The sequence below is a fragment of the Salminus brasiliensis genome, chromosome 3, assembly GCF_030463535.1.
Source record: "Salminus brasiliensis chromosome 3, fSalBra1.hap2, whole genome shotgun sequence".
Classification (NCBI taxonomy): domain Eukaryota; kingdom Metazoa; phylum Chordata; class Actinopteri; order Characiformes; family Bryconidae; genus Salminus; species Salminus brasiliensis.
In genome coordinates, this window is record NC_132880.1 from 26,548,843 (window position 1) to 26,572,355 (window position 23,513).

At 37.2% G+C, this 23,513-nt stretch overlaps 1 protein-coding gene, 1 non-coding gene and 1 gene segment (V, D, J or C); 2 read left to right on the forward strand and 1 right to left on the reverse strand.

Annotated features, from left to right (window-relative positions):
- Window positions 1-10,914, forward strand: part of jupb (junction plakoglobin b) — a 96,768-nt gene extending 85,854 nt beyond the window's left edge. Inside the window, exons 13-16 of the mRNA XM_072675744.1 lie at window positions 646-767; window positions 1,632-1,674; window positions 5,352-5,504; window positions 6,657-10,914. Coding sequence (XP_072531845.1) covers window positions 646-767; window positions 1,632-1,674; window positions 5,352-5,488 — 302 coding nt within the window. The 3' untranslated portion in view covers window positions 5,489-5,504; window positions 6,657-10,914. The remainder of the gene's footprint in view (window positions 1-645; window positions 768-1,631; window positions 1,675-5,351; window positions 5,505-6,656) is intronic.
- A 6,276-nt stretch (window positions 10,915-17,190) lies between these two features.
- Window positions 17,191-17,262, reverse strand: trnap-cgg (transfer RNA proline (anticodon CGG)). Its single transcript has one exon. It is a non-coding gene; the product is annotated as a tRNA-Pro (tRNA).
- Window positions 17,263-18,008: 746 nt separating this feature from the next.
- Window positions 18,009-21,710, forward strand: LOC140551079 (Ig kappa-b4 chain C region-like). The segment is given in 3 exon segments: window positions 18,009-18,073; window positions 19,715-19,749; window positions 21,174-21,710. Coding segments are annotated over 3 exon segments (423 nt in total).
- The last annotated feature ends 1,803 nt before the right edge of the window (window positions 21,711-23,513 follow it).

Genomic DNA, 23,513 nt, shown 5'->3' on the forward strand with positions numbered 1-23,513 from the left:
CAAAAACAGACATTAAGTACAGGTTATTCATGTTCTATATATATAAACCTATAGAAAATAGACACAGAGGCCTCAACTATTAAATCTGATAACAGATGTTTGGCTTTGACGCATCCTCCCTTTACCTTTATTACAGCTTCAGACTTATTGACTTTTCACTTTTAGTTCTGCTGGAATCTGCATGGAGATATGTCTACAATTGCAAGGTTTAGTCTGCTTTTCACTGTTCAGGTCATCCCAAATACATTCAGTGATGTTGAGGTCTGGACTCTGGGGTGGTCAGTCAAATTGTTGTAAAAAAAAAAAGTAGCTTCTTTGTTTGATTTGTCTGTTCACAGAAAGAGCTTCTAGATCAGCTCCACACTCCTTCAAGACCCACAATATTGACTTGTTTTCATACAGTGGAATGATGGGCATGAACATCTGTGGATCTGTTGTCTTTTAAGCATGAAGTGAGAGTGGAGCTTGATTCACTCCTCTCTCGTACATAGGGGACAGTATTATTGAAAAACGTAGTTGTTTGTAGTAGTTAGTGGGCATATAAGTTGGGTTTTAAAGAACATTCTAAAAGCAATGCTTCATGACTTATTAAGCATGCAGTATACCTGTGATTTTATTCATGTTCAAACACACCTGTTTCCTCAGCTACCTACGCTGCTGCTGTGCTTTTCCGGATTTCTGAGGATAAAAGCTCTGACTACAGGAAGCGTGTTTCAGTGGAGCTTACACACTCACTCTTCAAACACGATCCGGCTGCATGGGAGATGGTGAGTGGACCATACACACATGAACCTCACCTACACACATTTAAGCCCTCTGATGTAAACACTTTTAAGGAAACACACCTACACACATTTAAAAGATCTCACCTGCAAACACCCCACTTACACATATCTGAAGTATTACACCTACACATGGTTGAGGATTGTCACCTGATATCCACTGAAGAAATCTACCTTACCTTACCTTACCTGCTTTACACACTAGAAATATAAAAGTGCAGTTGATTTTGGTTTAAATATATTCTGTATGAGTATTTTGAGTGGACAGGGGTTTGGTTTGCACGTTTTCTTGAAATGCATTTATAAATAACACTACGATTATTCGGTCATTACTGTGCTTAGAGTGGCTGTAGAGAGTCTGCAGGGCATTATCACCTAGTCATCAGAGTAACTCAGTGTTTGTGTTCCTACAACATGTAGTTTCATCACCTTGTAGAAATGTGCCCCAGTTCCAGAAGGCAAGAGCAGCTGTTTGGCTTTCTGCAAAATTTCAGACTGAAGTTGTTTCTTATAAGATACATTGCTAATTGTTAACGGAGTTTACTTTAAAAAATCCTTAAGCTTGGAGAATCATCTCTGAAAACGCTCATTTCACTCACTGAGTTTACTTAGTCACATGCAAAACTGCAAACTTCATATATAGCTGAAGTTGTATGACACCACACATTTTTAAACATATACAAAATATACCGTATGTTTAAGGGGTTGTCTATGTTCAGTGTTTGGCTGTTTTGGTACACACTGACAAATAAATTAAGCTCTAGAAATGCTTTTAACATAATCTGGAATATGAGGACTGCAGTGTGTATGTTAAGTGTGTGTATCCTCATTTATTTTTTTTATTTCTAGGCTCACAACACAATGCCACTTGACCCAGGCTACATGCCAGATGGTAAGTGTCATGCATACACGTATACACTGTAACACACAAATCATGTTCATAGTGTTTCCGTAACCAAAACCAAGGATATTATTGGTTGTTTGTTTTTTTATTTTGTTTTTTTTGTACAACACCAGCTGTCCTATACATTTTATCTAAATGTTGTGATGATCCATCCAAAATATACATTCTTAAAAATGTAGATTTTCCCCTTTTAACTTAAACTTTTCGGATACCCGGTTAAAGGCAAAACATTCCCAGTTTCACCCCTGGGCATCACTCTCTCACACCAGACACACAGTGTCCTTTTACATTTACAACAAATCAGATGCTCTCATCCAGAGCAACTTACAGAAGTGCTTTGCTGTGCACTTATATAAATATCCCTAGCTGGTGTGAATAGGTTTAAGTCCAAAGATGCCTCTAAGCTTAGATACTGCCAAACACAAGTCAGTACGGATACCTAAATACAGAAGATGCACAATACGACATCTACATACATACACTTCTTTATGCCTGAATGTCAAAGAACACAAAGTAAGAAATTTAAGTGCAATCATAAGTGCAAGATGGTGTGGTGGCTCAGCGGTTAGAGCTCCGGGCTGTCGATAACAGGGTTGTGGGTTCGATTTCCCGGGCTCGGCAAGCTGCCACTGTTGGGTCCTTGAGCAAGGCCCTTTACCCTCTCTGCTGGCTGCCCACCGCTCTGGGTGTGTGTGTGTACTCACTGCCCCTAACACATGTGTGTGTGTGAGTGTGTGTTCACTACCAGATGGGTTAAATGCGGAGGACACATTTCGCTGTACAGTGTACAGTGACAAATACGTGCACCTTTACCTTTTTACCTTAAGATTTGTGCTCTTGAAAGAGATGGTTCTCGATTGTGCACCCAGGAAATATTTGTTCTAACACCTGGATATGCTTGTCTTCAATGCATTTTGAAGGATGGTGGAAGTCAAGCCAAGCTGACTCTTGATACAGATCAGTTTTGATGATTATTATCAGGTGGTGAAGGGCATTGAGAATGATAACTAGTCATCCACAACTACGCCAAAGACCAGGAACTTTTAAATTACGTGGTAAGATTACATTATGGACCAGGGATTCCAGGGATGTACAGCAGCTTAGTTGTGCTGGGATTGAGCCTCAGGTGATACGAGTAGAAACCTAGTTGTCAGAACACGGAAAGGAAAGGATGGATTGAGTGTCGCCAGCATAGCAGTGATGACTAAACTTTAAGTCTGGTGGCAGAATTAAACAGGCAGCTTTCTTCTTCTTCAAGGCCGGGTATTGGCCCATCTGGGTTTTTTTAATTAGTTTCAGCACATTGCCAACAGGTATAAGACATATAATTGTTTTTTGTTTTTTAAACAGTGGATGTAGATTGTAATTTCTTTACAACCAACTTGGCTGATGCTGATTTTGATAAGATATTTTTTTATGTTTTTTCTTGTGTAATCCGATCACTGAAAACACATATTAATCACAGCTGTAAACAGACTCACCAAATCACACAAATCTCCTCAAATTGAATTTTTGTGAAATTTGAACATGATGGCTAGAATAATTTTTTAAAGAATTACAGTCACATCAAAGAGAGTTACACCCTTGTTCTTGATATATACTCACACACACGCAGGTTTTTGAAGTATATTCTCAGTGTAAAAGTTAAGGCTCTGTATCAGAGACTCTCTTTTTTATCTCTCTTTTTGCCTTTCTCCCTTTATCCTGCTGAGTGTTTAATGGGCTTGGCCTGAGTCCACTGTACACGATCTGATGGATCTGCACTATAGCCTTAGGAGCTCTTCGTGTGTGTGTGTGTGTGTGTGTGTGTGTGTGTGTGTGTGTGTGTGTGTGTGTAGAAGTGTTAATATGAAATCTCTCCGGGTCATATTTCCATGTCATTTAGTTTTACATTAACCAGCCATCCATCATCATCGTCCTCACTGTCTCTTTTTCTCTCTCTATTTTCACGCCCTCTCTATCTTCACCCTACCGGATATAGATAGATGTCTTTCTCATGCTCTCTCTGTAGATAGAAGTCTCTCTGTCTCACTCTTTCCCTGATATATTCTGTCTCTCTCTCTCTCTCTTTCCTCCTTTTCTCTTTGTCCCTCTGTTTCCCTCTACCCCCTCCTCCAACTTTCTCTCTTTACTCCCTCTCTATACTCCCCGTAGTTTATCTTTCTACCCTCTATGTCTTCTCCTGCAGCTCTCTCTCTCTTCTACTTCTCCTGCACTGTGTTAGAATCAGTTCTTTTTTTGAAAATAGGTTCTGAATAATGCTGAAAACTCTCTCTGTCTTTATTTCTCTCTCTCTCTCGCTCGCTCTCTGTCTTGAAATACAGACGTCAGCACTTATTTTTCTCATTTTTGGCCAATCAGTCCTTTGCTGGTTGAGCCCTTTTCAGCGAGCTGCTGGTTTTTAATTAAGCTGATATTAAATGTGCAGTTTGCGATGCTGTCTTGCTGATCGTTCTGACTAGAACAGAACATTCAAGTTTCTGCTGAATAAGATGTTTTGGGAATGTTTAAATACTGCACACAAAATTGCTGGACGTGCAGTCCATGCCACAAACAAAATGAATGTTCAGTTTGCCTCAAGATCATTTGGGGGGTACACAGCATTTCGGTTACAGATGATGGAACTTGATACTGATGTATAAACATGACCAGATTTCCATTTTGTCTTGGGAGTGGGACAACAGGCAGATATACTCAGAGACAGGACCAGTCAGAATCTCCATTTCAGGGAGAAAATTTCTGTTCTGTGTCTATCTAGGTACACAGTGAGAGGCGCTTACTGTAGATGTTTAGCAACGTTGAGTTCAACTGAAAGACATGAAAGACAAGGATGAACCTGTCTACTAAATGTAAAGACTTCGTTCTCTATCCTGTGACTTTAGATTTATCCTCTAGACGGGTCATTGGAGCCTCAGTTAGCTGGAACACGGTCTGTGCCAACACTAGTCGCTTGACTTTGCTCACTTAGACAGTTTTTTTTTTTTGTTATTTTTTTATTGTTTTACTAGCACTTTAGACCAACTGTGCACATTGTGTAATTCTTCATTAACAAACTAAGAGTTTCATGCTCTTTGAGCTTTGATTATTTAAATAAATAAATAAATAAATAAATAAATAAATAAAGGCTTTCTTTCAGGAGTCAGGCTTTCTGATTAAAATCATTCCGGTCCCATTCGCTGCATGCAATTTTGCTTGCTATCTCACCTTGCCTCCCCTGCTTTGTGACATCTCCTGTCTGTTCCTCCCAATTCATGCTTGTCAGTTCTGCAGATATTCAGTAAGGCTATGATCTACAGATCAGTCAAAGCAATGGAAAGCAGTATTTGAATGCTGCTGATAGCAGGTTTAGCTCCTTTGTTCAGCAAAGTGAACTTTAACACACAGCTGGGCTCTTCGTCGTCTGCTTATGGAGAGAGCTCTTGAGTTGAACACTGTCCTACCGACGTTGGCTAGAAATGTTTAAATTGCTGGGACACATCTGATCCATCATCTGTGTTGTGGTTGTGCCAGAGGCAGCCATATTTGGATGTGCTCTGCAATAGTCTATGGCAAATGAAATAATGTTGAGTTTTATTAGTGTGGTGTAGAGCACATTAACCATCTCTTTCCACCTCTCTCTCTCTCTCTCTCTCTCTCTCTCTCTCTCTCTCTCTTTCTCTTTCTAGATCTGGACGGTGCGTACCCTTCATATGGTTACCCTGATATCCCCATAGATGGCCTCCCTCTGGACCCAGAGATACATGAGCAGTATATGCCAGAGATGACCTTTGACCCCCGACAGGTTTACCCAGAGCCACTTTAACACCACACTGATGCAGGTTAGAACACACCTCAAATACATATATGCTTTGGATTTTAGCATTTTAATAAACCACTATTTCAATTTGTTTCATTAAATCAGAAAAGTGCATTTTGAAAGACAGTGTTTAAGCATAATGTCACATAATGTAAATAAAAGACAACTGTACACCTTTATATGGTGTAAAAATCTTAATCAATAGAATAAAAAATCTTAATAATAAGATTTAAATATTTATATATAATATTAAAATATTGCAATATAATATTTTCATTTACATACAAATTCTAAAGTTTTTTTCATTTCCTACCTCCTGTTTTGAAGACACAAGAGGTCTGTCTTAAAACATTTGGTCTAGCTGGAAAAAAAAAAAGAATGAAGACTAGCATGTGCTTCTTTCAAGACGCATGAAGCCCCACCTCATCTTTAATGCAATGTCACTGGAGCTTAAAAGACTTTGAGAAGAACACTGACTGCTAATTCTATTACTACAGCTAACTGACTCCAGCAGTGGCAAGCATCACATTGAGTGATGGGAGAAAAGCTACCCTCTATCCTACCCTCTCAAACAGAGCGAGGCCACTTATGCTCTTTCCCAGCCACAGATGGCTGTCATCACCAAAGATTGAATCTGCATGCTCCTAATGACAGAGTCAATAGGCTGTTTTTATTTTGTAGAATATGAGAAGTATGCCCTTTATTTTGGAGAAATCAAAGGATGCGGCTAGTGAAATGTTTTAAACTGTAGAATTTAAAGGTGTCGCCTTGGTTTAGTTAGTTAGCCATGACATGTCAGTGCGGTCTCAGCTGCAGCCTAGACCAGTGTTTCTCAACTCTGGTCCTGGAAGCACCCTGCCCTGCATATTTTAATGGACTCACTGCTTAATACACCCCCTGCAATTCTACAAGGACCTGTTAATGAGCTGATTAAAGTTGAATCAGGTGTGTTGGGAGGTGGGAAAGCACTAAAATGTGCAGGGCTGGGTGCCTCCAGGACCAGGGTTGAGAAATACTGGCCTAGACTTCTGACACGTCTGAGGTTTTGCACCAATAGTGACTATTTGTTATTGTTATTAATCAACTGTTTAATCAAATGTTTATTGCTAATCCAAATCTGACAGAATAATTCAGTAAGCATTTGCCCATTTGTTTTTATTGTCTCACTGTTCAGGTCCAGTGAGTGAGCTGGAGAATTACTGACAGTTGTGGAGGTGGGGCCCATGGTCAGGTGACCCAACAGCGTGATGTTTCCATGAAACAGGGTTCGGCCCATGAAGAGACAGAGACGGATAAACCTCCTTTACTTCCGTTCACTACCAGTCTCTCTCTCTCTTTGCGTGTGTGTGTGTCAGTGAAAGAGACATGAACTCAAAGCACCTAAATGGCTTTTTTTCTTATTTTGCTACTAAAAAAAGCCTACAGCTGTGTTGATGGGATATGCATGTAATCATAATGTTTAAATTTTGTACTCCATATTATTGCTTGACAGATGACATCCATAACATAGTCCAGATCTTAGAAATGTAGCATAGTTAGCCATTTAGAACCTGTGTAATTCTTCAGCTTCACTCTCAGTTCTGTAAGTGTGTGTTTCTCTGGTTTGGGTAATCAGGGAGTGTATAAAATGCAGAATAGTATTTATATGTACACACTATCTGGCTATTCAAGGACACACTCCTTTATTTCTTTATCACAAACTATGTATATAATTTTTTTTATCTGCTAAAAGACAATTACAAGATTATCATCCAGTAACGCTTAAAAACAATCGAATAAACAGTAGTGAAATTAATTTTGCAAAAATAAAAATATATATTCCAGTTTGAAGAGATCCAAACCCGTGAAGTCTGTAAATCAGATTTCTCCTCGTATTTTTTTCTTTATTGTAACCTGTTAACTCCTATCAATCCTCCCTGTCTTCAGGGGTGCATCATGAGCTGAGTAAGCAAGCCGGAGGTGAACATAAAATGTAACAATTTAGGTTTATGATAAAAGCTTTGTCGAGTAAGGGTTGGCATAACACTGCAAAAAAAAATGTATCTTAGCTGGTGAAATCACCTTAAATCTAAATATCTAAAAAATTTTATGAGATTGTTCTGAGAATATTAAGATCATTCCGCTTATTTTAGACATTTCTTCATATTTTAAGTTATGTTTTCTACTGGGAAAAAGTTTCACTGGCAGATAATCTGGCTTGTTGTAAACATACTCAAACATAGATAAAATGATCTAAAAGATCATTGTATGCAAAATGTACAAAATAAGTAAATTCATCCCATAATAAGAATACATATGACTTATTTAGACTTCACTTGCTATAATTAATTTTTTTGCAGTGTAAATGTGCAACAAGTTTCCAGCTTGCAAAATTGACTGTATGGCTCAGAAAGTCATGCCAAAGAGATTAATCTTGTGATGATAATCATGAAGCTAATCGTTCTCGTTCTGTCACACTGTGTGAAATGTGGGTAGAAGCTCCAGTGACAGATTTGCACGACCCAAAAGAGCAAGCAGGATCGATCAGTGCCGCAGCACAAAAGCCGAAATTGAATTTGCCTTTCACTTTCAGGTCTCATTCATATCCAAGCATTAAACTACAACCATCTTAGGAACATGAATTCATAAAACATTTTGTCCCTGAATGTTCCCTTTCAGTCATTATGTTTTTGTAATGAGGTATAACGTTTCAATTCATGCCTACATTTACATTAAAAGGAAATTCAATTTTTCAAAATTCCTCCATAATTCCTCCATAATTCAGTGGTTGGATGAACACATTCAGTGTAGGTTTGACATGTAATGGTTGATTGGAGAGAAACCTACAGACTCGTTACAGTCAGTCTTTACTGATTTCTTTACAGTGATAGTGATTGGAACCAGGTGTCTCCATGACTACGACACAATTACTATCCAAAATCACCAGTGAACCTACATGTGTCTTCAGAGTTTTATATGTATTGTGTAATGATGGCAAAATAGTGGCTTGTGTATATATATATATATGAAGGACTAAATATATTAAGTGAATTTTAAAAATGCTACTTGCTACAGTGTAAGCCTAATGTGATATTGCACATTAAAAGATTGTAAACCAATGTGAAATACTGTTCAATGAACCTCACTTTTGAGTTATTTTCAAAATTATTATTATTTGTATGATGTTGTTGGAGATGCAGGAGACCACTCCATTTGGTGTAATAACTTTATGTGAGGGAGATTTTAGATGTACAGACGTCTGGTTCCAATTACCACCACAATGAACAATTCTAACTCATCTGAACCATTTACTCATGCAGAGAATTGATCTGTAATAACATTTGTACTGTGTCGTATATATCCGTGGTCAGCCCATACATAAGCACATTAACTGGTTTTTTTTATGATTATTAATGCATTCTGTTGTATGACTCAAATGTTACGGTGTCATGGTTGAATGACAGTCTTTGAAAATGTTTAAATGAAGCATAATGTCACTGTGTCTATTTTTTCTCGTCCTGGTGAATCTGGATCAAAGATTTGCAGTAGCTTTTAGTGAGTGCAGTATTTCATAATGTTGAGCAAAATATGGACAGTTGTTGATCAGTGTTGTTGAGCTCTGGCTGTGCAACTGTGGCATCAACAAACTCATTCAGACTGTTTGTTACCATTGTTAACTGTTGAGTTTATTTGGTGATAAAAGCAGATACAAGACGGCAGAGCTGCCATTACACACATTATAATCTAGAAGGACTAACACATTAAAGTTCTAATGCTAATTTCCTTGAGGTCCTCTTGATGCAGTCAGTGGTGGCCAGGTCAGTTTTAGCTGCATTACAATTAATACAACTCATAACTGATATCACTGAACTGATACATAACATTTTCCGAAGTCACATTGTTCACTGAATTCATGAGTTGAATTGGTTTGGAATGGGTTCCAAGTCCCAGTGTGGTGAACAGATACAGTGGTCTGCAAAAGTTTCAGCAGTCCTGGTTTTAGCACTCCAAAGTGTCTTTTACTGTGAATAGCCAAACAAGTAAAAGATGGCCATGACACATTTATTTAATATTTAACGCAAGATTTAACTTTTTTTATTAATGTATTACAGTTTCAAAATTACAAAAAAGAAAAGGGTCCCCAGCAAAGTCAGGGACACTGGCTGCAACACAAAGCATCATCGATCCACCCCCATGCTTAACAGATGGAGAGGTGTTTCCTACTAGCAGTTCTTCTTGAAAGGCTTCTTGGTCTTCCAGACCTCAACTTGACATCCACCTTTCCTGTTAACAGCCATTTCTTAATTATATTGCAAACTGAGGAATGATTTCTTGAACATGTTTCTCCATATTCATATTGTCTTCTCTTGCTTCGTCTGCATTATTTAAAATGTATGATTGCTTGGCAGTTGCGTTGAAGAGTCGAAATCTAACAAGCTAAATAAGCTCTGAGGACATAAATGTTATCTGAGAACTCAAATCTCGTATGATGGCCAAACATTTGGGTTCTCCTTACCTTTGTTACTCTAATATAGTATAATAAATAAAACACTAAGATAAAATGTATGGAAAAGTTTCAACATTATGCCTTTTGGAGATCAATTCATCTTCTACTCACTTAGCTATTCACAGTAACAGTAATTTTTACCAGGGTACACAAACTTTTGTTGTAAACAAGCTAATGTCCAATGCTTATAATTCATTGTCTACTTTCAGTTAGCTACATGTTTGTACTCTAAGCAAAAAGGTATAGTTCTGTATAGTACTAAAGAAGGGTTATTTGAATTGTTATGAACGGTCATTGAAACCTTTTTTGGTGCTACAAAGTATAATTTTCTACAAGAGGTGTTGTGCTGACATTATTAATGGTCTTTACTAAAGAAGGCTTGATGAACCCCCATGTATAAAGTCCAAGAAAAACTACATTTTATGTACATTCTAAACTAAAAGTGTACTTGTACAGCACTTAAAAAAGGTTTTTTTGACTCGTAACAATCCTGTTTGATGCTATATAGAACCATTTAATTCTATAATGAACCATCTCCAGAGGTTTTCCATCACAAGGAAAACAGAGTTTAAAAAAAGCTTGACGTCAGGCTCTCAATCTTCATCTTCACAATGATTTTTTTTTTAACCAGGCAAAGAACCATGTATGCATTTGGAGTTTTGAGTTGTCATGACTTTATTTAGAACTTTACAAAAGAACAGTGTACTGTAAAGCTTGTTCAGCATCATGATAGTATGGAAAAAGAACATTAGTGGGCTTGAGAGGGGCTTATACTGTATTTTAAAATGAATACATTCCTGCCATCCTCCTGGAGGGAACGACAAAGAATTAAAGGAACAGGGAAAGGAAGTTGAACGTAGTAAAACTAAGAAAATGCATTTTTACCAAACATTGTTAATTAGACTTTTTTTTGAATGTTTTTCTCAACAAAATAAATAAAATATATTAACTACCACAGTTGTCCTATATGAATGCATTTTATTTCTGTATTAATTTATCTTGCAGACACAATGTTTTGTTATTTTACGTAACATAGTACAGAGGTTTTTGTGCAGACGTGGAATAGTCCTAAAACCTGTAACATGCTGAAGGGAAGATCAGGCACATCGGATTATAAGGAACACGTTCTTATCAATTTACAGATCAGGTTTGACAGAAGCTATTTTAGTTTTTTTCGAATTTAGCCTCTGCCCTTTAACCCATCTGTGCAGCACAAACACACACACACACAGTGAGCAGAAAAGGGTTACGGGCCTCGCTTAAGGACCCAACTGTGGCAGCTTGCCAAGCCTTGCAATCAAACCCACAACCCTGTCATCAATAGCCCAGTGCTCTAACTGCTGAGCCACCACTGCCCTTATTTCTTGGTTTAATGTATATGTAATAACATCTACTGGAAATTTCAGGTGTTACAGTAGTCCAATACAATTGAATAAAATAACATACTATACTTAACGTTAGTTTAAGGAGGTGGGACCAATGTTTAAGATTACCTGTTTAAAATGCGGAAAGATAAAGTATGTCATTTACGAACAGTAGACATAATTTCTCTCTGTCTATGTACTGTTTCAACCACACTGCATTTAGTCAAATTAAAGCTTAAAGTAAGAGGCTTTGACAGTATCCAGCTTATGCTTGCTGTTGCAGTTTGTTTTTGCAAAATGCCTCCAAAATGTATGAATAGGTAAATATCTTTCATTTCCTTGATAAATACTAAGATGTCCATCACTGCATTACAAGTAGATGGACCCTTCAAATATCAGGATTTCTAAAGTCAACCTCTGCAACGGCCATCTTTCCACTGCTCGTTGTAAGCTTCTTCCAAATATATGCCTTCCTTTTGCCACTGGTTATATGTATTTTGCATAATCCTCTCTTTGGGGCATGGATAAATGATTGAATTTAACAGGAGTAAGTGATATCAGCTCCATATGCTATGGGTACCAGACTCCCAGAATGAAATCATTTATATCCAGAATGATGCTCTAATAACAATAATATCCAGGATGGCAAACAGAGCTTTGTTTCACATCCTGACTCGTACTTTGACTTGTGCTGCTGAAAGTTGGGCAGGAAGCAAAGCCAGTCTTCTAGCACACCACTAAAAGACTTTGACATCCACACCTTTTTGTACAATTAAATCATTTTCACTGTTGGTCAAGTCAAGAGGCTTTTATTGTCATTCCATCTAAGTACAAGTATACAGTGGAGCCACACATAAAGTGCAAACATGGGATCAGAACATTAGACACAGTAAACAGCAGTTCATGTGAAAGCAAAGATTGTGGCTGATTCTTTAAAGTAGATGTTGATGTGGGTGCTGGTTGTAGTAGCCATCATTTGTAAAGTATATGTTTAACAAAATGTCATGTATTTTAAACTTTTGTTGTTCCTGGAGTGGCCACCACAGCTATGTGCCACGCCGCCGGAATAATATTTGATTGTACACGTGTAAAAACAGTAATTACTCTGAGATTTAGACTAAAATATCCTCATCCTTGAGAGGAGGGGGGTCTTACTCTGGTCCATATAATGAACTCTGCAGCAGTTCATTTAAGCTTGAGCTGGAGGTTTAAGCTTGAGCTGGAGTCCAGCACACTGGACCTTCTACCTGTATTTACTTTCTTTCTTTCCACCCTAGACAGGTCTGACCAATAAGCGGAATAAACAATTTCATGTGGTTTGTTGTGGCGCATTTTGGTGTTCTTGCATTTTTGTAGGGAGAAATGAGGAAAGTTCACAAACTCACTAATTATTGGTGATGGGAGTCACTGCTGCCATGCCCACTAAATGACAAAAAGACTGACTGAGTGGCAGAGTTAGCATTCTGTGTGAATGCAAAAATTTGGTGTGATCATTTTACAGACTGCAGAATCTAACTAATAGATTGCTGCAGTTAGCAGAAACAACTAGAATCCAGGCTGCGAAACATGTGGGAGCTCACTGTTTGGTCCTCTGAAAACAGATGGGGGAAAACATCAAGCTTACTGTAGTTGCAAGTTTACAGATGTGCTGTGTTCGATTAAAAAGGGGAAGGAAGTAAACCTGGATGAACCAGTGTACTACATGCACTTTAAAACAGTCAAAAAATGAACTGTAAAATGAAGCTTTATCCTCTAAACGTGTGATTTGACCCACTGGTTCTTTGGTAATTTGCATGGCTTATTTTGGAGTTTTACACATTACATTGACCTGATTACATTTATAAAAGCAACAAAAGGGGAAAATATCCAGAGTGGGTAAATATGTTTATAGGTATATACAGTAATGTGAAAAACAAATTAATCTTTGAATTCAATAATGAACATTATTGTTTAAAAAAAAAACGAACAAATTGTCATGTCTTTTAATGGCTTAGTAAAAAAAATTCTGGAAAAATAAAGGAAAAATAAACAATGCTCTCTCTACACAAAGAATCCATTGACAATGGCATCTCCGACAGTGTATCCATTATTTTATTGCTGGGGACACTCTTGCTCGGGTTCATGGCTTTTCACATCGGCCTCATCCTCCTCTTCAAATGTAGGAAAATTCTCAGAAATGTTAAAAAGTGCGACACAAGCCACAATGATTTATCAGGCCCTCAGTGGTTCAGCACACAACTCGATGATCCTCTCAATGATGCATCGCATGCTTGTTAAGTTGTTGTTGTACTTTTCTTAAAGAAATTAACAATGTCAGTAACCCCAGACTGACAGTAAAGTAAAGTAAAGTAAAGGTAAAGTGGTAGAGAAACATGTGCAGGGCTAGAAGGATTCATGAATGGTGTCACAAGCCATGATCTACATGGGTAGCCGCTGTCTGCCAGCAGTTTCGCGCTGTTGTGCATACCAGCTTCAAAATCTCTGCCTCTCTTGCTCTCAGCAGAAATCTGCGAGTCGCATGTGCATCCAGGCCAACGTGCAACAACATTTGTGATTTTGTAATTGTGAACACACAGCTGCACATGTATAGAGTGATAGTTCTTTCTGTTCACAAACTGTCGCAGCATACAGTCTGTCAGTCTTAATGACCTCTTGCTCCTTCCAGGACGGGAACTTAACTGTTTTACAGACTGAAAACTCCCAGTTGCAAAAAAGTGCAGTGCTATCAGGAGCTGTATACTAGCTGAAACTGGTCTAGAGATTGGTACATGGTTGTCTTCAAAAACCTCCAAAAAAACAGACATATTTTCTGTGTTCGCAGTTTTAAAGTGAGGTTTTGCATCACTAAAATAATTCAAAGGTAAATTATCGTTAAGGAACTTTATGGAACACTTAGCGTTTTTTTGGGATTATTGAAGGATTTATTACTTAGGTGGACATTTAGGGGTTTATGTCCCTTAAGAAACCTTTAAGGGATATTTAATGGCAATCTTAAGGGAAATTAAGTAAATGCAACCTTATATGAACAACATGCATCAAATTCCACCATGTAATTATTTATCTAACATAAGAGAAGCCAAGACGGAAAAGCCATTTGAATAAAACTAAGTACACCCCATGGATCAATAGCTTGTAGAACAACCTTTAGCAACTTTAACTCTTGGGTTGAGGCCTGGACTTTGACTAAGTCACTGAAACGCCTTGATTCTATTCTTTTTCAGGCATTCTGTTGTAGATTTACTGGTGTGCTTGGGATCATTGTCCTGTTGCATTAATCAATTCCAAGGTCCGAAATAAGCCCAAATCTTCAACCCTGCACTGCCGTGCTCAGCAGTTGGTATTAGTATCACGGTTGTGGAGCTTGGAGGCAGAGGCAGACGTAAATGCAAGTAATATATTTAATAGAAATAAAAAAAAAAACTGAGCACAAATGAAAATCCAACAATGCACAAACATGACCAGAGAACCAAATTTCAGTAAAAACAAACAGACAGGAGAACATAAATGAAGCTAACAACCATGAACTGTCCTGTCCTGTACTTATACAAACAGACTCTGATGCTTTTTTGTTTGACAGCAAGGGTTCCCTCCTTGCACACCTCCCATGAAATCGAAAATGTAGGATCCCTGTTTGATGATAGATGCTCTGCTTTTGACTTCAGCTGTAGCAAGAGCTACCTGTAGATCCAGGCATGAGATTTAGGATTGTTGGAAATTTCTTTATGCAATTTGTGGTCTGCTGTTGGACTGAACTTACAAGGGCGACCTGACCCTGGCCATTTTGGTAATTGTTGCACTTGGTAATAACACTCACTTTACCAATTAAGAGCAAACCACATTAAAACTAAATTAAAACTAAATGTGTGAGGTTTGAATAAGACAGGCTCCTCCAAAATCCCTATCTCATGAAGATGTAATCTTCTGCTGCTAATGTGGCGCACATGATTCTAATATTAAGCATTTGAAGTAGTAATAAATGTGGTAATATCCATCTTGCTCTCTGACTGAGAGCATTGCAGTTGCAAAGACTGTATTATAGCAACCCCAAGTGTCAAAAATAAGTACTGCACAGCTTTTATAAGAAAGGATTTCCTCTGATATATATGAACACAATATAAAACACAATAAAATACAGAATATATACACATCGACAAACACTTTACATACTATTCCATGGTAGAATTATACAAGCATTGCTATTTACATATTGGCACTAATAGTGCGTGGGGTGAGTCTTTAATGATGTGCAGTGTGACTGGCTGATAGTTCCAGTTCAGGAGTTACTGTTATCTTTATTAGGAGTTAGTAGTTATCTAGAACAGCATTATAAAGTGAAACACATGATAACTCATCAGAAATGAACAAGGTGTAACTGTGATCCTTTTGGGAGGTAATGATTTATAACAATATCATAAGCTGAAACACATGATAACTCATTACCAGTTGTTCGTTCTGTATTCTTCATCAGAAATTAATGATGAATAATGAAAATCCGCTGTGTTCTTATTTGGGAGTTAACAGCAGCACATGGTAACTCATCAGTAATGAGTAAAGTAAATTTAATTATCTAGAACTGTGTTATAAAGTGAAACACATGATAACTTATTACTAATGAACAAGGTTTTACTTTAATGTTCTTCATTACAAGTTACTAATGATCAGGAAAAGTCTTATTAATTCAAGCACAACCCATTATTAATGAACAAAGGGAGTCAACAGCAACACATGGTAGCTCATCAGTAATGAACCCTGTCTGAGTTCAGACAACTTCAGAACTGGGCTTGTCTGGGAAACCAGGACCTCTGTCATCATAAGCAATAATCATAACCCTAGACCAACAATCCTTTTAAAAAAGAAATTTCCAAAGAACCATTCCCCATTCATATTCTGTGTATGACATTAAACTCTGGGCTTTTCTAGGATTTTAACCCAATATTTCATATCCTGTGTGAAGAATAGTAACTACATGGAAAGCCACGCCACTGGTTCAGTGACAACAAAAGGAAATGTAAGACCTTCTGTGTCCCATATCAAAAAGACAGGGCCCCAAGTTCTTTATGTAATACCCTTCCTGTAGTTATAGTGAATGGAATTATAAGTCTAATAAATTGGGACATGCCTAAACTACTAATATGTGGCTGTGGATTAGGTTCCCAGTGAAAAAGAGACTGAAAAATCAAATGAATGAGATGGATTGCCAACTGCGTACCACAAAAACACAACAAAAAAACCTATCCACTTTAATATGGACTATTGGTGTCACTACCAAACCCAGAGGAGAAAGGATAAAATAATTACAGTACACTTGTTACCTTAATACTCATTACATGAGCACACACTTTGTGCAAATGCAAAATGTCTAACGTACATTCTTTATCGTAATATTTACATCACATCAACCAACCACTTAGCACCACATGGATTATTCACAAATAACAGTCCCTGTACAGGTATCATTTAAAATAACAAATGGAAAAAAGAACTATTAAGCCTCATTGTTCCAAAATGGCTCAGTGTACTCAAAGTCTCTCTTGACCAACTGCAGAAGAGGTTTCATCTGAAAAATCAGGCAAATAATTGAGACAACCAATGTGTAAAAGGTAGTCTCGGTGGAGTGTCCTAAGTACTCCCACTGACAATATTGGAAAAGCCCTTTGCCGTTCCTTTTCTGCGTTTGAATTTAAGAACTGAGCTTATTATAGATTTAAAGCCAATATTTCTCATGTCCTAAACGCAAAGAATACCAACTGTATGAAAAGCCCAGTTGGATTGATCACAACTTGGAAGTGTGCTCCACGGTTGGTAAATTTCATTCACCTATGTAATGGTTAATGTACATCACTTGCTCCTAAAAGCCAGGGCTCGTCCGGGAGTTGAACCCAGGACCTCTCGCACCCGAAGCGAGAATCGTACCCCTAGACCAACGAGCCACAGGAACATGGCAGAATATGGCAAATCTGCATTCAATTTATATTTGAATAAACCAATGAGAATACTTATCTCCTGGTAACTTCGAGAGTGGGGCTCGTCCAGGATTTGAACACGGGACCCCTGGCACCAAAAGCAATAATCAGACCCCCAGAACATTCATCTACAGGCGCTGGTCTGTGTTTCAGACTTATGCATTATATTTTCATTTCAATCAACCAAAGAGAAAAAAAATCTCATAAATTTCAGAACAGGGCTTGCACAGGATTTTTACACTGGACCTCTCACACCCAAAGTGAGAATTTTAGCAGGATGCTAAAAACTATTTGGAAAATTCTTTATAATATGCTGTGCTTTAAATCACACAATGTAATTTTTCGAAATGCTTAACACTTACTGTACTTCCTCAACTTACTGCATTCTATTTTTATTTAAGATCAACCAAAGAGAAAAAACACCTCTTAAATATCAGGAGAGGGCTCATCAGGGATTTGAACCCACTTCCTCTCACACCCTAAGCAAGAATCATACCACTAGGCCAAGGAGACACCCGCATGTGCACAGCTTACAGGACAAGGTACCTCTGCCACCCTTAGGATCAGTGACACAGGGTCGCTTCCCACTTCAACTGGGTTCAAGTTTAAAGCGAACCAAGTATAACCTCTCTAATGATAGGTAGCGATTGGTGGCCTCCATGAGACCCTCCATAAAATATTCTATCAGGCATCTTTGACAGTTGCGTCATAAAATGGGAAAGAGTGCCGTTGAAGGGTACTACACATTGTCCACCGCCAGACTTAAAGATTCTATGCCGTAATGGTGAAAAGTTGCACCTTTTAGATCTGCTAAATGCTTAGTTATGAACAAATCCCAAAGTTATAAATTCAGAGACCAAAAACACATTATCTTGACTTGATCCGTGGTTACTGACGAGGATGCTGAGCACCTTCTTGTGTACTCTTTCCTAAGGCTATTTCACAACTCATCAAAGCTGCGGCATGAGCCTTTGACTTTTTTTTTTAACATACAGCAGCTTCAACTGGATGCATAGTTTAAAGCCAGGGAATGGTTCAGAGGATATAAAACAAATATGCTTTTGTTACACATCAGTGTACTTCTTAACGTCCACAGAATTTAAGTTTTGAACTTTCATGTTTGAATGATCTTGGAATAAATTTCCCACCTGCTTGCTCTTCATAATCAACTAATTTAGCATGTAGACCTTTCTCTCAATAAGTGTAAAATTTGTCAGATTGCAACACGTCTTATTAGAAAATATGTACGAAAAATGATGTAATGTGTTTGGTCTTTTTTTTTAAGTTTCTCCTGATCACTTGTTCTGCCAACTGGACATGAGGGAATGGCTAATGGGAACAACAGACCAGTGGGCTTGGTCCTGTTTTTTAAATCGTACATAATTTACAGAAGCTCTACATGTTAATTAAACAGCTGTTGAGCTCATGCGAATCTGCTTTCCAAATCATAAACAGACACATGTCTGTTGACGCAATCGGACATCGAGTGACACATAACCTGATGCAGATTATTGTTTATGCATTAATAACGTTTTGGAAATGTATTATTGGTGTAAGAGTGAATTCACTATACAGGCTGTCTTTAGAAGTGAACACCAACATGGTTTTGATCTATAAATGACCCCAGATATTATATTATAGATCTGTCTGCACTATATTCTATAGTATATAGGTTTAGACTATTTGATACATAATAGTGTCAACATTCTTGCTCAGGAAGTCACATGCTGCTAAATTCTGATGGTGATATAGTTGAGATATGGAGAGAACCTCTTTTGCTTTCATCTTAAACATTTCCATTCACACAGTCTCTCTGCCTATCTATCTATTAATGACTATTTAATTTTCTTAGACTGTCATTACTACAATGGTGTGATAGGGGGCGACATTCTTCTATAAACTTTATCTTCTCACCAGAGTTGATCAGCATGGTGTGTCAGAATTGCTTGAAGGTTTTTTTACATTGTAATTCAACAAGATTCGCTCTTGGACTTGGACTGAAGGAGGTGGGAAGTTGGAAGTAAGTTCTGGAAATGAGCAGAAATTGAAGCTACTAAAGACAATTAGACATGTTTTATCAAATGTGCAGTAGAACAGATCAGACTTCATTACATACACAGTGTTGCTTTTAGGAAGTGTTTGAGCAAATTGAGATGGCAGGAGAAGAAAATGTAGATAAGACTAAGGCAGGTACACTGTTTAACACTGTAGTTATTACAACTTAATGTCATATAAATAGATTAAAATGATTCTGAAACATCTGGTGTAATGGATTTGTGTTTTCTGATCAGTAAGGGTGTTAGGTAGCAAAATATAGATCTTTATGTGTGACAGGTTTGAGTGTTTCTAAGTAAGACACTGCAGCTTAAGTGCAGGAGGTTTTTGTACGATGACTGAATGGGGTTGTATCACTGTGGAGCACTTTTGGTGGAGGCACTCGACTCTCTGTTGGAAGTAAGTCATTTTCTCTTTATTAAAATGTAATTTTTCATACAAAATGTAAAAAATACTATTATAAAACTATAAGTTATTTTAATTATTTTTATTTTAATTAATTATTATTTTAAATGTTTAAATGAGTCATATTTTATATCAATGAGTCATATCAATATAGTTGATTCAGAAACCTTAGACTGATTTAGAAAATGTATTTATTTGTAGTTTATTTGTAATTTATTGTACTACTAATAATTTATAAATACTTAATATATCAATCAATAATCAATAATTGTTTAGTGGGACATGCTTGATCTGTTTCAAAATAAGAAATTTGTAAATGATCATAATTATCATTAAAAATTAGTGTCATGAGTGATATATTTTATTTGCTATATTATTAAATTAACAGTTTGACTAAATTAATAGGGACAATATTTCATTTTCTACAGCTTTTCTACTATTATATTTAAATAATAGATTTATATAAATAATTTTTTATTAAGAGTAAATCAGTTATTTTATATAGTATTTGATTTCAAAAGTGTCAAATGAAACCATATTTTATTTACATTTTAACCCTTTATTTTGATTGTTAATTTCTAATAATAACCCCTTCATAAAGCATCAAGAAATTGCAGTAGTGACACTGAATCTTCTGAAATAAATATCTTGAAGACCTACTGACAATACATAACTTGCATTAGGTTGACGTTTTGTTGATATTTTATATAAAGTAGACCTGGCCTTAATCATAAGAACAATCTTAACTTCAGCCCCAAATCAAATCCTAACCTTCTTCCTGGCTATAATGCTAATTCTCACACTAATCCTAACCTCAACTAACTAAACTAAACCTTACCCTGGTCCTAATCCTAACGCTAACCCTGGTCCTTACCATAACTTTAACCTCAACCCTAAACCTAACCTCAACCCTAAACCTAATCTTAACCCTCATCTTGGTCCGTATCCCAACCCAATATCTAATCTAGTTAAAAAAAGCTGAAAAAATGGTGCCAGCAGCAAATCTACAGCAGTGTGTTTAGGGTGTGTATTCTACATGTTCAGTGAATTCTCTAATATATATAACTTGTACACTCTAAAAGCATCTTATGAAGCAAATGTATATAGTTAATTAAAAGTCTCTTGATCATTTACTAAACATATTTAGATGCTTCACTGCTGCAACATTATTGCTAAGTTACTATGTTACTGAAAGTCAGTTGAGTATTAATGTTAAATAAAATTAAAGTAATAACCACTTTAAAAAAGTGTCATTAATAATTTATTTGTTGAATTAATTAAAAATTCAAGAGAGAAGTTGATTATTTACTGAATAATGAAATGTGTTTTAATGGACAGCTGCACTCAGTTGTGCTTTATGAATATACAGCCTATTTTAGAGAACAGAAACCTTTACGTTTCTCTCTCTATCTTTGCAGGTGACACTCGGCCCACTCTCACAGTGTTGCCCCCCTCCAGTGTGGAGCTGCAGCAGGGGAAGGCTACACTGGTGTGTTTGGCCAACAAGGGCTTCCCCTCAGACTGGAGGCTGAACTGGAAGGTGGACGGTAGCAGCCAGAGCTCAGGTGTGAGCTCAGGGGATGTTCTGCAGAAGGAAACCGGCCTCTACAGCTGGAGCAGCACTCTGAGCCTCACTGAGGAGCAGTGGAGGAGCACAAAAGCAGTGAGCTGTGAGGCCAGCCAGGGTAGCCAAAACCCTGTCACCTACACCCTGACCAAACAGCAGTGTGCTGACTACTGAGAGTTAAACGCACACACACACACACACACACACACACACACACAATGTCTATCAATGTGCACTAGCTTTGTAAAAGTGTTTCTGTAGACATGAGCTCCTATTCCAGCTGCAGTTCAGATTTGACTTTCACCATTTCTGACCTTCATATCCATTCAGTTCTTTAATGCTGTGCTTTACTAAATATTTACCTTAATAAAATCTTTCTGAATCAAAACCGTGTTGGATTGTATGCAATTTATGGTATTAAGGTCAGGTCTGTCAGTGTAAGAAACTGACATTTTTATGCACCTTAATAGATATAAAATAAACAAATCTGGATGTAATCAGCTTTAAACCAAGGCCTTAAATAAAAATATTATATATAATAATTCGAAATTACATACATTTTACACAGTCCCTCTTTTTATAAGGCTCAAAACGAATAGAACAGATGTTTTATGGTCAGGTGTGGACTGCTTACATCAACAATGTGGTACATTATTAAAAGCAAAGAATGCCCTGGTGAGCTCAGGAACAGCAAAAAAAAATAAAAATAAAAAAACATAAAATTAAAATGACAAAAACTGTTGCTGTCCAAATACTTTTGAACCAGATTGTATTAGCATGAGACCAAGACATCAGAGATTTGGGGTTTTTGAATGTCAATTATGTAAATATTTTGTTATAATATCAAGGGTTACTTTAGTGTTGCAGTTCCAGTAATTCACACCATAAACAGACTCAAGCCATCTTAAACAGACTGAGACAATGTGTGTGTGTGCGTTACACTGCATGTTATATTGATATATAGCAGTGGACACAGAGTTTGGTTAAAAAGGAAAAAAGGAACGTCAAACTACAAAAATATCCTGCATAATTGTCCTAGAGCTTTAGGGACTAATGCACCCTTTAGGTTCATTAGATTACAATTGGTTACATGTTCTGATACAGGTTTCTGCTGGATTAGATGTAATTTATTTGAGGAAAATTTTAAAGGCAAGAGTTTAAGGGGTAAAAGGGTTTTAATAGACTAATCTGTAACTCTGACACCCTACTGCAGTGTGTGAAGTAGGTAATACAGGATGTTTTTCCTTGATGTTTTGAAAGATTGAAATTAGCTTATTAATGTAACGTTAGGATAATACATGATGCATCATAGCTTTCTGCACACTGCTGGGTCCCCATACCATGCAGTAGGTGCCATTCAAACAGTATGAGTCTATAATAATTGTTATTACAATTTAGCTTCCATTGAAATACTGGAAATAAAATGTTGAATGACTGAAAAGCAACAACATTTCTTACTCAAAGTGCAGATGATGATCACCCAGGTGAAAATGATGATTAAAGAAATAATGACTGTTTGATCAGTAATCATGTAGAACAACTCTAAACTGTAGCCTGTGAACTTCTAATCATACCACAATGTTCCCTGTGTGTATGACACACAAACTTTTAAGATTGTATTCCAACACCACTGTAGAAACAAGTTCAATTGTGTTTGTCAGAGCAAATTTTGCAACATACAATCAGTTCCAGCTGCAGAAGTGCAGTGCAGTGTGACTGAAGGAGGTTTTTGTGCAGTGCTTTTTCACTGTGTGAACACCCAGCTACCGCTGATCTTATGTATACTCAAACAGTAATAATCTCCAGCATCATCAGCCTGGACTCCACTGATGGTCAGAGAGAAATCAAGACCATTCCCACCAGCTGTAACACTGCCACCTCCTGTGAACTTAGAGGAAACTCCAGAAGGTCTCATTGTTGTGTAGTATATCAGGAGATTAGGAGCTTCTCCAGTTGTTTGGAGATACCAAGATATATAGTAGTCTTTAGATACAGAGCCAGATGGATCTCTGTAAACTTCAGTGTTGGATTTACAGTCAATAGAGACTGTCTGACCAAGTAGAACTGATTTCACTTCAGACTGAGAAACAACAACTTCTCCAAAAACTCCTGTAGAGGAAGAAAATAAGGTTCAGTGTCTACATTTTAAATGTGATTCCAGAAAAAGATCATTATGAGTAACAGTTTTTTT